Below are 13635 nucleotides of genomic sequence, written 5' to 3'. Positions count from 1 at the left end.
AGCTGTTCGTGGACTCGGGGTGTAGCTGTTCGTGGACTCGGGGTGTAGCTGTTCGTGGTCTCGGAGTGTAGCTGTTCGTGGACTCGGAGTGTAGCTGTTCGTGGTCTCGGAGTGTAGCTGTTCGTGGTCTCGGAGTGTAGCTGTTCGTGGACTCGGAGTGTAGCTGTTCGTGGACTCGGAGTGTAGCTGTTCGTGGACTCGGGGTGTAGCTGTTCGTGGTCTCGGAGTGTAGCTGTTCGTGGACTCGGGTGTAGCTGTTTGTGGACTCGGGTGTAGCTGTTCGCGGACTCGGAGTGTAGCTGTTCGCGGACTCGGAGTGTAGCTGTTCTCTGAGTTGAGGCTGTCCGCCAGATAACTTATTGAATGTCAAACTCCTGCTGGTGGTAGGAATTTATAGAGCTGAGGGAAAGCAAAACATATCAAGCAGAGGAATATTTTTCTGTACTGAGCAGTAGACCAGCAGCAGTAGACCAGCAGCAGCAGTAGACCAGCAGCAGCAGTAGACCAGCAGCAGTAGACCAGCAGCAGCAGTAGACCAGCAGCAGTAGACCAGCAGCAGCAGTAGACCAGCAGCAGTAGACCAGCAGCAGCAGTAGACCAGCAGCAGCAGACCAGCAGCAGACCAGCAGCAGTAGAACCAGCAGCAGTAGAACCAGCAGCAGTAGACCAGCAGCAGTAGAACAGACCCAGCAGCAGCAGTAGAACCAGCAGCAGTAGACCAGCAGCAGTAGACCAGCAGCAGTAGAACCAGCAGCAGTAGAACAGCAGCCAGCAGCAGCAGTAGACCAGCAGCAGTAGAACCAGCAGCAGTAGAACCAGCAGCAGCAGTAGACCAGCAGCAGCAGTAGAACCAGCAGCAGAGACCAGCAGCAGTAGACCAGCAGCAGCAGTAGACCAGCAGCAGCAGTAGAACCAGCAGCAGTAGACCAGCAGCAGCAGTAGACCAGCAGCAGCAGTAGAACCAGCAGCAGCAGTAGACCAGCAGCAGCAGTAGAACCAGCAGCAGTAGACCAGCAGCAGCAGTAGAACCAGCAGCAGTAGACCAGCAGCAGTAGACTAGCAGCAGTAGAACCAGCAGCAGTAGACCAGCAGCAGTAGACCAGCAGCAGTAGACCAGCAGCAGTAGAACCAGCAGCAGTAGAACCAGCAGCAGTAGAACCAGCAGCAGCAGTAGAACCAGCAGCAGTAGACCAGCAGCAGTAGACCAGCAGCAGCAGTAGACCAGCAGCAGCAGTAGAACCAGCAGCAGTAGAACCAGCAGCAGCAGTAGACCAGCAGCAGTAGAACCAGCAGCAGTAGACCAGCAGCAGTAGAACCAGCAGCAGTAGACCAGCAGCAGTAGACCAGCAGCAGTAGACCAGCAGCAGTAGACCAGCAGCAGTAGACCAGCAGCAGCAGTAGACCAGCAGCAGTAGACCAGCAGCAGCAGTAGAACCAGCAGCAGTAGTAGAACCAGCAGCAGTAGAACCAGCAGCAGTAGAACCAGCAGCAGCAGTAGAACCAGCAGCAGCAGTAGAACCAGCAGCAGCAGTAGACCAGCAGCAGTAGAACCAGCAGCAGTAGACCAGCAGCAGTAGACCAGCAGCAGTAGACCAGCAGCAGTAGAACCAGCAGCAGAAACCAGCAGCAGTAGACCAGCAGCAGTAGAACCAGCAGCAGCAGTAGACCACCAGCAGCAGTAGAACCAGCAGCAGTAGAACCAGCAGCAGCAGTAGAACCAGCAGCAGTAGACCAGCAGCAGTAGACCAGCAGCAGTAGAACCAGCAGCAGTAGACCAGCAGCAGTAGAACCAGCAGCAGCAGTAGAACCAGCAGCAGTAGAACCAGCAGCAGTAGACCAGCAGCAGTAGAACCAGCAGCAGCAGTAGAACCAGCAGCAGTAGAACCAGCAGCAGTAGAACCAGCAGCAGCAGTAGACCAGCAGCAGTAGAACCAGCAGCAGTAGACCAGCAGCAGTAAGGCTCTAGAATAGTAGAGCGTACTGGATACAGAAGGTGAATCTCCAGAGTGTGTTGTTGATTCCTCAACCACCTCCTCTGTGTGTGGTAGGAGGCAGTGGTGACGGCCTGCTTCAGCCCGCTCAGTCCTGGGACAAGTCTGAACGGTGTGTGGCACAAACCAGTGGAGTGGTTCATTCTGCCCAAGGTGAGGTTTATGTCATGGTAAAGTCTCTAAACAGAGAATACTAATAGGGAATTGTCTGACTGGACTGTCGTGTCCTTCTCTCCTGTCCAGGGCTTTGAGGGGACTCTGGTCTGGGAGAGTCCTGACTTAGCTGGTCTGACTACGGTCAACACATCCCGGGTGAAGCTGAACAACGGGGGAGGAGTCCTCAAGTTTTCCTCTGTACCTTAATAGCTTCCCATTCGTTTTCACAGATATGCTACACTTTGTGTTTGTTCAATAGTCTTTAAAATATGACAATAGCTAAATCTAGCAATATTCCACAGTTAAATCTCCTGCAAATGTTCATGTGACAGAAATGTATCGTCTCCAATCTCTCTCCTGTGTCGACTCTCTCTCTCTCTCTCTCTCTCTCTCTCTCTCTCTCTCTCTCTCCTGTGTGTCGACTCTCTCTCTCTCTCTCTCTCTCTCTCTCTCTCCTGTGTGTCTCTCTCTCTCTCTCTCTCTCTCTCTCTCTCTCTCTCTCCTGTGTGTCGACTCTCTCTCTCTCTCTCTCTCTCTCTCTCCTCCCTGTGTGTCTCTCTCTCTCTCTCTCTCTCTCTCTCTCTCACTCTCTCTCCCTCTCCCTCTCTCTCCCTCTCTCCTGTGTGTCGACTCTCTCTCTCTCTCTCTCTCTCTCTCTCCTCCTGTGTGTCGACTCTCTCTCTCCCCTGTGTGACTCTCTCTCTCTCTCTCTCTCTCTCTCTCTCTCTCTCTCCTGTGTGTCGACAATCTCTCTCTCTGTGTGTGATGTTACAGATCGATGAGGGGACGTTGCCTCACAGGAGTGCTCTGGCTTCCCAGGGTTGGCTGGAGGGTTCACCTTCAGAATCCATGGTGAGTCCAGTCCAATGGCGTGTGACTTCAGAACCAATCAATATATCCATTCATGGTCTTTGTGTTTAGACCAATCAATATATGAGACATGGTGAGAAAGAGAAGAGTTCATGCAGAAAATAAAACAGAAGTAGTGCACTATATAGGGAATAGGTGCCATAGGGCTCTGGTCTAAAGTAGTGCACTATATAGGAATAGGGGTGCCATAGGGCTCTGGTCTAAAGTAGTGCACTATATAGGGAATAGGGTGCCATAGGGCTCTGGTCTAAAGTAGTGCACTATATAGGGAATAGGGTGCCATAGGGCTCTGGTCTAAATTAGTGCACTATATAGGGAACAGGGTGCCATAGGGCTCTGGTCTAAAGTAGTGCACTATGTTTATTTTTATTTAACCTTTATTTAACCAGGTAGGCTAGTTGAGAACAAGTTCTCATTTACAACTGCGACCTGGCCAAGATAAAGCATAGCAGTGTGAACAGACAACAGAGTTACACATGGAGTAAACAATTAACAAGTCAATAACACAGTAGAATAAAGAAAGTCCATATACATTGTGTGCAAAAGGCATGAGGAGGTAGGGGAATAATTACAATTTAGCAGATTAACACTGGAGTGATAAATGATCAGATGGTCATGTACAGGTAGAGATACTGGTGTGCAAAAGAGCAGAAAAGTAAATAAATAACAGTATGTGGATGAGGCAGGTAGATTGGGTGGGCTATTTACCAATAGACTATGTACAGCTGCAGTGATCGGTTAGCTGCTCAGATAGCTGATGCTTGAAGTTGGTGAGGGAGATGAAAGTCTCCAACTTCAGCGATTTTTGCAATTCGTTCCAGTCACAGGCAGCAGAGTACTGGAACGAAAGGCGGCCAAATGAGTTGTTATCTATTCTCTCATTGTTTCTCCTAGACATGGCCTGTCTGTCTGTATGTTATCTATTCTCTCATTGTTTCTCCTCCTAGACATGGTCTGTCTGTATGTCTTCTATTCTCTCATTGTTTCTCCTCCTAGACATGGTCTGTCTGTATGTCTTCTATTCTCTCATTGTTTCTCCTCCTAGACATGGCCTGTCGGTATGTCTTCTATTCTCTCATTGTTTCTCCTCCTAGACATGGCCTCCCTGTGGGAGGTGCTGCATGGCCGACAGGGTCGGATCCAGAGTCACGGCACCAGACTGCAGATGGAGGACAGGTCTCTGGAGCAGGAGGGTCTGCGATATGGAGACATAGTGTTTGTGGATGTAGTAGATACATACAGGAACGTGCCTTCTAAACTACTGCAGTTCTACAAGTGGTACGTACCCAGTGTGACTGGTCTAACTTCGCAACTACACTGCGAGAGTCGCTGTTTCCCTCTGTTATCGTAGTTTTTGTCCTGCTATACCAGTAACATGGAAATGGACAGAAATCGTATAGTTTGGCTCTGCTGCTCGGGGCTGCTCTGGGCTGCTCTGGGCTGCTCGGGGCTGCTCTGGGCTACTCTGGGCTGCTCTGGGCTACTCGGGGCTGCACGGGCTGCTCTGGGCTGCTCTGGGCTGCTCTGGGCTGCTCTGGGCTGCTCTGGGCTGCTCTGGGCTACTCGGGGCTGCTCTGGGCTGCTCTGGGCTACTCTGGGCTGCTCTGGGCTACTCTGGGCTGCTCTGGGCTACTCGGGCTGCTCTGGGCTGCTCTGGGCTACTCTGGGCTGCTCTGGGCTACTCAGGGCTGCTCTGGGCTACTCGGGGCTACTCGGGGCTGCTCTGGGCTACTCTGGGCTACTCGGGGCTGCTCTGGGCTACTCGGGCTGCTCTGGGCTACTCGGGCTGCTCTGGGCTACTCGGGGCTGCTCGGGGCTACTCTGGGCTACTCGGGGCTGCTCGGGGCTGCTCTGGGCTGCTCGGGCTACTCGGGCTGCTCGGGCTACTCGGGGCTGCTCGGGGCTACTCGGGGCTGCTCGGGGCTACTCGGGGCTGCTCTGGGCTACTCGGGGCTGCTCTGGGCTACTCTGGGCTGCTCGGGGCTGCTCTGGGCTGCTGTACATCTATTCTTAAGCCTCTTGCACACCAAGGACGATTTTCTCTTCCAAAAATATTTGCATGAACTTGGTGAGGATTTATTTAAAAATTTTATGATAGTCCTTCGCTGGAAGACAGTTTCTCAATTTCACCATTGATGTGAAAGCAGGAAACAGAGTCCTTCTGGAGCGACACCATTGATGTAAAAGCAGGAAACAGAGTCCTTCTGGAGCGACACCATTGATGTAAAAGCAGGAAACAGAGTCCTTCTGGAGCGACACCATTGATGTAAAAGCAGGAAACAGAGTCCTTCTGGAGCGACACCATTGATGTGAAAGCAGGAAACAGAGTCCTTCTGGAGCGACACCATTGATGTGAAAGCAGGAAACAGAGTCCTTCTGGAGCGACACCATTGATGTGAAAGCAGGAAACAGAGTCCTTCTGGAGCGACACCATTGATGTGAAAGCAGGAAACAGAGTCCTTCTGGAGCGACACCATTGATGTAAAAGCAGGAAACGGAGTCCTTCTGGAGCGACACCATTGATGTGAAAGCAGGAAACGGAGTCCTTCTGGAGCGACACCATTGATGTGAAAGCAGGAAACAGAGTCCTTCTGGAGCGACACCATTGATGTGAAAGCAGGAAACAGAGTCCTTCTGGAGCGACACCATTGATGTGAAAGCAGGAAACAGACTCCTTCTGGAGCGACACCATTGATGTGAAAGCAGGAAACAGACTCCTTCTGGAGCGACACCATTGATGTGAAAGCAGGAAACAGACTCCTTCTGGAGCGACACCATTGATGTGAAAGCAGGAAACAGACTCCTTCTGGAGCGACACCATTGATGTGAAAGCAGGAAACAGACTCCTTCTGGAGCGACACCATTGATGTGAAAGCAGGAAACAGAGTCCTTCTGGAGCGACACCATTGATGTAAAAGCAGGAAACAGACTCCTTCTGGAGCGACACCATTGATGTGAAAGCAGGAAACAGAGTCCTTCTGGAGCGACACCATTGATGTAAAAGCAGGAAACAGACTCCTTCTGGAGCGACACCATTGATGTGAAAGCAGGAAACAGAGTCCTTCTGGAGCGACACCATTGATGTAAAAGCAGGAAACAGAGTCCTTCTGGAGCGACACCATTGATGTGAAAGCAGGAAACAGAGTCCTTCTGGAGCGACACCATTGATGTAAAGCAGGAAACAGACTCCTTCTGGAGCGACACCATTGATGTAAAAGCAGGAAACAGACTCCTTCTGGAGCGACACCATTGATGTAAAAGCAGGAAACAGAGTCCTTCTGGAGCGACACCATTGATGTAAAAGCAGGAAACAGAGTCCTTCTGGAGCGACACCATTGACGTGAAAGCAGGAAACAGAGTCCTTCTGGAGCGACACCATTGATGTGAAAGCAGGAAACAGAGTCCTTCTGGAGCGACACCATTGATGTGAAAGCAGGAAACAGAGTCCTTCTGGAGCGACACCATTGATGTAAAAGCAGGAAACAGAGTCCTTCTGGAGCGACACCATTGATGTGAAAGCAGGAAACAGAGTCCTTCTGGAGCGACACCATTGACGTGAAAGCAGGAAACAGAGTCCTTCTGGAGCGACACCATTGATGTGAAAGCAGGAAACGGAGTCCTTCTGGAGCGACACCATTGATGTGAAAGCAGGAAACGGAGTCCTTCTGGAGCGACACCATTGATGTAAAAGCAGGAAACGGACTCCTTCTGGGCGACACCATTGATGTGAAAGCAGGAAACAGAGTCCTTCTGGAGCGACACCATTGATGTGAAAGCAGGAAACAGACTCCTTCTGGAGCGACACCATTGATGTAAAAGCAGGAAACAGAGTCCTTCTAGAGCGACACCATTGATGTAAAAGCAGGAAACAGAGTCCTTCTGGAAGCGACACCATTGATGTAAAAGCAGGAAACAGACTCCTTCTGGAGCGACACCATTGATGTAAAAGCAGAAACAGACTCCTTCTGGAGCGACACCATTGATGTAAAAGCAGGAAACAGACTCCTTCTGGAGCGACACCATTGATGTGAAAGCAGGAAACAGAGTCCTTCTGGAGCGACACCATTGACGTGAAAGCAGGAAACAGAGTCCTTCTGGAGCGACACCATTGATGTAAAAGCAGGAAACAGAGTCCTTCTGGAGCGACACCATTGATGTAAAAGCAGGAAACAGAGTCCTTCTGGAGCGACACCATTGATGTAAAAGCAGGAAACAGAGTCCTTCTGGAGCGACACCATTGATGTAAAAGCAGGAAACAGAGTCCTTCTGGAGCGACACCATTGATGTAAAAGCAGGAAACAGAGTCCTTCTGGAGCGACACCATTGATGTAAAAGCAGGAAACAGAGTCCTTCTGGAGCGACACCATTGATGTAAAAGCAGGAAACAGAGTCCTTCTGGAGCGACACCATTGACGTGAAAGCAGGAAACAGAGTCCTTCTGGAGCGACACCATTGATGTGAAAGCAGGAAACGGAGTCCTTCTGGAGCGACACCATTGATGTGAAAGCAGGAAACGGAGTCCTTCTGGAGCGACACCATTGATGTAAAAGCAGGAAACAGAGTCCTTCTGGAGCGACACCATTGATGTGAAAGCAGGAAACAGAGTCCTTCTGGAGCGACACCATTGATGTGAAAGCAGGAAACAGAGTCCTTCTGGAGCGACACCATTGATGTAAAAGCAGGAAACAGAGTCCTTCTGGAGCGACACCATTGATGTAAAAGCAGGAAACAGACTCCTTCTGGAGCGACACCATTGATGTGAAAGCAGGAAACAGAGTCCTTCTGGAGCGACACCATTGATGTGAAAGCAGGAAACAGAGTCCTTCTGGAGCGACACCATTGATGTGAAAGCAGGAAACAGAGTCCTTCTGGAGCGACACCATTGATGTGAAAGCAGGAAACAGAGTCCTTCTGGAGCGACACCATTGATGTGAAAGCAGGAAACAGAGTCCTTCTGGAGCGACACCATTGACGTGAAAGCAGGAAACAGAGTCCTTCTGGAGCGACACCATTGATGTAAAAGCAGCCATAAAGGAAGTCTTTGTGTCAATGATTGAAAGGAAACCGAGTCCTTCTGGAGCGACGCCATTGAGGCCCTATAGTCCACTACTGTAGTTAGCTGAAAGGAATCAATTATGAAATTAAGTTCATACGAAAAAATCAGACTTGGTTTAAAAAGCTCTTTACTGGCTCTGCTATTCAGTGAATGTGTAAATTATCAAATAGAAATGGTACGTACCATGCTACTATCCCCAGCCTGACGCTACTATCCCCAGCCTGACGCTACTATCCCCAGCCTGACGCTACCATCCCCAGCCTGACGCTACCATCCCCAGCCTGACGCTACCATCCCCAGCCTGACGCTACCATCCCCAGCCTGACGCTACTATCCCCAGCCTATCCCCAGCCTGACGCTACTATCCCCAGCCTGACGCTACTATCCCCAGCCTGACGCTACCATCCCCAGCCTGACGCTACCATCCCCAGCCTGACGCTACTATCCCCAGCCTGACGCTACTATCCCCAGCCTGACGCTACTATCCCCAGCCTATCCCCAGCCTGACGCTACCATCCCCAGCCTGACGCTACCATCCCCAGCCTGACGCTACCATCCCCAGCCTGACGCTACTATCCCCAGCCTGACGCTACCATCCCCAGCCTGACGCTACTATCCCCAGCCTGACGCTACTATCCCCAGCCTGACGCTACCATCCCCAGCCTGACGCTACCATCCCCAGCCTGACGCTACCATCCCCAGCCTGACGCTACCATCCCCAGCCTGACGCTACCGTCCCCAGCCTGACGCTACTGTCCCCAGCCTGACGCTACCGTCCCCAGCCTGACGCTACCATCCCCAGCCTGACGCTACCATCCCCAGCCTGACGCTACCATCCCCAGCCTGACGCTACCGTCCCCAGCCTGACGCTACCGTCCCCAGCCTGACGCTACCGTCCCCAGCCTGACGCTACCGTCCCCAGCCTGACGCTACCGTCCCCAGCCTGACGCTACCGTCCCCAGCCTGGCGCTACCGTCCCCAGCCTGACGCTCCTATCTCCAGCCTGACGCTCCTATCTCCAGCCTGACGCTACTATCTCCAGCCTGACGCTACCGTCCCAGCCTGACGCTACCGTCCCCAGCCTGACGCTACCGTCCCCAGCCTGACGCTACCGTCCCCAGCCTGACGCTCCTACCGTCCCCAGCCTGACGCTCCGTCCCCAGCCTGACGCTACCGTCCCCAGCCTGACGCTACCGTCCCCAGCCTGACGCTACCGTCCCCAGCCTGACGCTACCGTCCCCAGCCTGACGCTACTGTCCCCAGCCTGACGCTCCTATCTCCAGCCTGACGCTCCTATCTCCAGCCTGACGCTACTATCTCCAGCCTGACGCTACCGTCTCCAGCCTGACGCTACCGTCCCCAGCCTGACGCTACCGTCCCCAGCCTGACGCTACCGTCCCCAGCCTGACGCTACCGTCCCAGCCTGACGCTACCGTCCCCAGCCTGACGCTACCGTCCCCAGCCTGACGCTACCGTCCCCAGCCTGACGCTACCGTCCCCAGCCTGACGCTACTGTCCCCAGCCTGACGCTCCTATCTCCAGCCTGACGCTCCTATCTCCAGCCTGACGCTCCTATCTCCAGCCTGACGCTACTATCTCCAGCCTGACGCTACCGTCTCCCAGCCTGACGCTACCGTCTCCCAGCCTGACGCTACCGTCCCCAGCCTGACGCTACCGTCCCCAGCCTGACGCTACCGTCCCCAGCCTGACGCTACCGTCCCCAGCCTGACGCTACCGTCCCCAGCCTGACGCTACCGTCCCCAGCCTGACGCTACCATCCCCAGCCTGACGCTACCATCCCCAGCCTGACGCTACCATCCCCAGCCTGACGCTACCATCCCCAGCCTGACGCTACCATCCCCAGCCTGACGCTACCATCCCCAGCCTGACGCTACCATCCCCAGCCTGACGCTACCATCCCCAGCCTGAGGCTACTATCCCCAGCCTATCCCCAGCCTATCCCCAGCCTGACGCTACCGTCCCCAGCCTGACGCTACCGTCCCCAGCCTGACGCTACCGTCCCCAGCCTGACGCTACCGTCCCCAGCCTGACGCTACCGTCCCCAGCCTGACGCTACCGTCCCCAGCCTGACGCTACCGTCCCCAGCCTGACGCTACCGTCCCCAGCCTGACTCTACCGTCCCCAGCCTGACGCTACCGTCCCCAGCCTATCCCCAGCCTGACGCTACTGTCCCCAGCCTGACGCTACTGTCCCCAGCCTGACGCTCCTATCTCCAGCCTGACGCTACTGTCCCCAGCCTGACGCTACTGTCCCCAGCCTGACGCTACTGTCCCCAGCCTGACGCTACTGTCCCCAGCCTGACGCTACTGTCCCCAGCCTGACGCTACTATCCCCAGCCTGACGCTACTATCCCCAGCCTGACGCTACTATCCCCAGCCTGACGCTACTATCCCCAGCCTGAGGCTACTATCCCCAGCCTATCCCCAGCCTGACGCTACTATCCCCAGCCTGACGCTACTGTCCCCAGCCTGACGCTACCGTCCCCAGCCTGACGCTACCGTCCCCAGCCTGACGCTACCGTCCCCAGCCTGACGCTACCGTCCCCAGCCTGACGCTACCGTCCCCAGCCTCTCCCCAGCCTATCCCCAGCCTGACGCTACTATCCCCAGCCTGACGCTACTATCCCCAGCCTGACGCTACTATCCCCAGCCTGACGCTATTATCCCAAGCCTGACGCTCCTATCCCCAGCCTGACGCTACCGTCCCCAGCCTGACGCTACCGTCCCCAGCCTGACGCTACCGTCCCCAGCCTGACGCTACCGTCCCCAGCCTGACGCTACCGTCCCCAGCCTGACGCTACCGTCCCCAGCCTGACGCTACCGTCCCCAGCCTGACGCTACCGTCCCCAGCCTGACGCTACCGTCCCCAGCCTGACGCTACCGTCCCCAGCCTGACGCTACCGTCCCCAGCCTGACGCTACCGTCCCCAGCCTGACGCTACCGTCCCCCGCCTGACGCTACCATCCCCCGCCTGACGCTACCATCCCCAGCCTGACGCTACCATCCCAGCCTGACGCTACCATCCCCAGCCTGACGCTACCATCCCCAGCCTGACGCTACCATCCCCCGCCTGACGCTACCATCCCCCGCCTGACGCTCCTATCTCCAGCCTGACGCTCCTATCTCCAGCCTGACGCTACCGTCCCCAGCCTGACGCTACCGTCCCCAGCCTGACGCTACCGTCCCCAGCCTGACGCTACCGTCCCCAGCCTGACGCTACCGTCCCCAGCCTGACGCTACCGTCCCCAGCCTGACGCTACCGTCCCCAGCCTGACGCTACCGTCCCCAGCCTGACGCTACCGTCCCCAGCCTGACGCTACCGTCCCCAGCCTGACGCTACCGTCCCCAGCCTGACGCTACCGTCCCCAGCCTGACGCTACCATCCCCAGCCTGACGCTACCATCCCCAGCCTGACGCTACTATCCCCAGCCTGAGGCTACTATCCCCAGCCTATCCCCAGCCTATCCCCAGCCTGACGCTACCGTCCCCAGCCTGACGCTACCGTCCCCAGCCTGGCCGCTACCGTCCCCAGCCTGACGCTACCGTCCCCAGCCTATCCCCAGCCTGACGCTACTGTCCCCAGCCTGACGCTACTGTCCCCAGCCTGACGCTACTGTCCCCAGCCTGACGCTCCTATCTCCAGCCTGACGCTACTGTCCCCAGCCTGACGCTACTGTCCCCAGCCTGACGCTACTGTCCCCAGCCTGACGCTACTATCCCCAGCCTGACGCTACTATCCCCAGCCTGACGCTACTATCCCCAGCCTGACGCTACCATCCCCAGCCTGACGCTACCATCCCCAGCCTGACGCTACTATCCCCAGCCTGACGCTACCATCCCCAGCCTGAGGCTACTATCCCCAGCCTATCCCCAGCCTGACGCTACTATCCCCAGCCTGACGCTACCGTCCCCAGCCTGACGCTACCGTCCCCAGCCTGACGCTACCGTCCCCAGCCTGACGCTACCGTCCCCAGCCTGACGCTACCGTCCCCAGCCTGACGCTACCGTCCCCAGCCTGACGCTACCGTCCCCAGCCTATCCCCAGCCTGACGCTACTATCCCCAGCCTGACGCTACTATCCCCAGCCTGACGCTACTATCCCCAGCCTGACGCTACTATCCCCAGCCTGACGCTACTATCCCCAGCCTGACGCTACTATCCCAAGCCTGACGCTCCTATCCCCAGCCTGACGCTACTATCCCCAGCCTGACGCTACCATCCCCAGCCTGACGCTACTATCCCCAGCCTGACGCTACTGTCCCAGCCTGACGCTACCGTCCCCAGCCTGACGCTACCGTCCCCAGCCTGACGCTACCGTCCCCAGCCTGACGCTACCGTCCCCAGCCTGACGCTACCGTCCCCAGCCTGACGCTACCGTCCCCAGCCTGACGCTACCGTCCCCAGCCTGACGCTACCGTCCCCAGCCTGACGCTACCGTCCCCAGCCTGACGCTACCGTCCCCAGCCTGACGCTACCGTCCCCAGCCTGACGCTACCGTCCCCAGCCTGACGCTACCGTCCCCAGCCTGACGCTACCGTCCCCCACCTGACGCTACCATCCCCCGCCTGACGCTACCATCCCCCGCCTGACGCTACCATCCCCAGCCTGACGCTACTATCCCCAGCCTGACGCTACTGTCCCCAGCCTGACGCTACTGTCCCCAGCCTGACGCTACTGTCCCCAGCCTGACGCTACCGTCCCCAGCCTGACGCTACCGTCCCCAGCCTGACGCTACCATCCCCTGCCTGACGCTACTATCCCCAGCCTGACGCTACAGCTGAAAACTGTTGTTCTGATTAAAGCAATAAAATTGGCCTTCTTTAGAATAATTGAGTATCTAGAGTATCAGCATTTGTGGGTTCCATTACAGGTTCAAAATGGCCAGAAACAAAGACCTTTCTTCTGAAACCCGTCAGTCTATTCATGTTCTGAGAAATTAAGACTACTCCATGGGAGAAATTGCCAAGAAACTGAAGATCAGGTAGAACACTGTGTACTACTCCCTTCACAGAACAGAGCAATCTGGCTCTAACCAGAATAGAAAGAGGAGTGGGTCGCCCCGGTGCACAATTGAGCAAGAGGACAAGTACGACGAGTGCCTAGTTTGTGAAACGGACATCTCACAAGTCCTCAACTGGCAGGTTTATTAAATAGTACCCGCAAAACACCAATCTCAACGTCAACAGTGAAGAGGCGACTCAGGGATGCTGACCTGCTAGGCAGAGTTGCAAAAAAAAGCTAAATAACAGGAAGATTGGAAAAAAAAGTGTTATGGACAGACAAATCTAAGTTTTTGAGGTGTTCGGATCACAAAGAAGAACATTCGTGAGATGCAGAAAAGATGCTGGAGGAGTGCTTGACGCAATCTGTCAAGCATGGTGGAGGCAATGTGATGGTCTGGGGGTGCTTCGGTGGTGGTAAAGTGGGAGATTTGTACAGGGTCAAAGAGACCTTGATGAAGGAAGGCCATTTTGCAACGCCATGTCATACCCTGTGGACTGCGCTTAATTGGAGCCAATTTCCTCCTACAACAGGACAATGA

General features: G+C 55.3%; 1 protein-coding gene across 1 annotated transcript in view; it reads left to right on the top strand.

The window, feature by feature from the left end:
* Positions 1-363: 363 nt before the first annotated feature.
* LOC127922397 (UDP-GalNAc:beta-1,3-N-acetylgalactosaminyltransferase 2-like) overlaps positions 364-13635 on the top strand; it is a 30247-nt gene continuing 16975 nt past the window's right edge. Inside the window, 7 exon segments of the mRNA XM_052506108.1 lie at positions 364-383; positions 453-465; positions 2049-2144; positions 2235-2345; positions 2922-2952; positions 2955-2999; positions 4112-4295. Coding sequence (XP_052362068.1) covers positions 364-383; positions 453-465; positions 2049-2144; positions 2235-2345; positions 2922-2952; positions 2955-2999; positions 4112-4295 — 500 coding nt within the window.

Source organism: Oncorhynchus keta, unplaced genomic scaffold (genome assembly GCF_023373465.1).
Source record: "Oncorhynchus keta strain PuntledgeMale-10-30-2019 unplaced genomic scaffold, Oket_V2 Un_contig_2556_pilon_pilon, whole genome shotgun sequence".
In the NCBI taxonomy this organism is placed as follows: Eukaryota; Metazoa; Chordata; class Actinopteri; order Salmoniformes; family Salmonidae; genus Oncorhynchus; species Oncorhynchus keta.
Note: the sequence above shows the minus strand (reverse complement) of the source record. Positions and strands in the feature narration are given on the sequence as shown.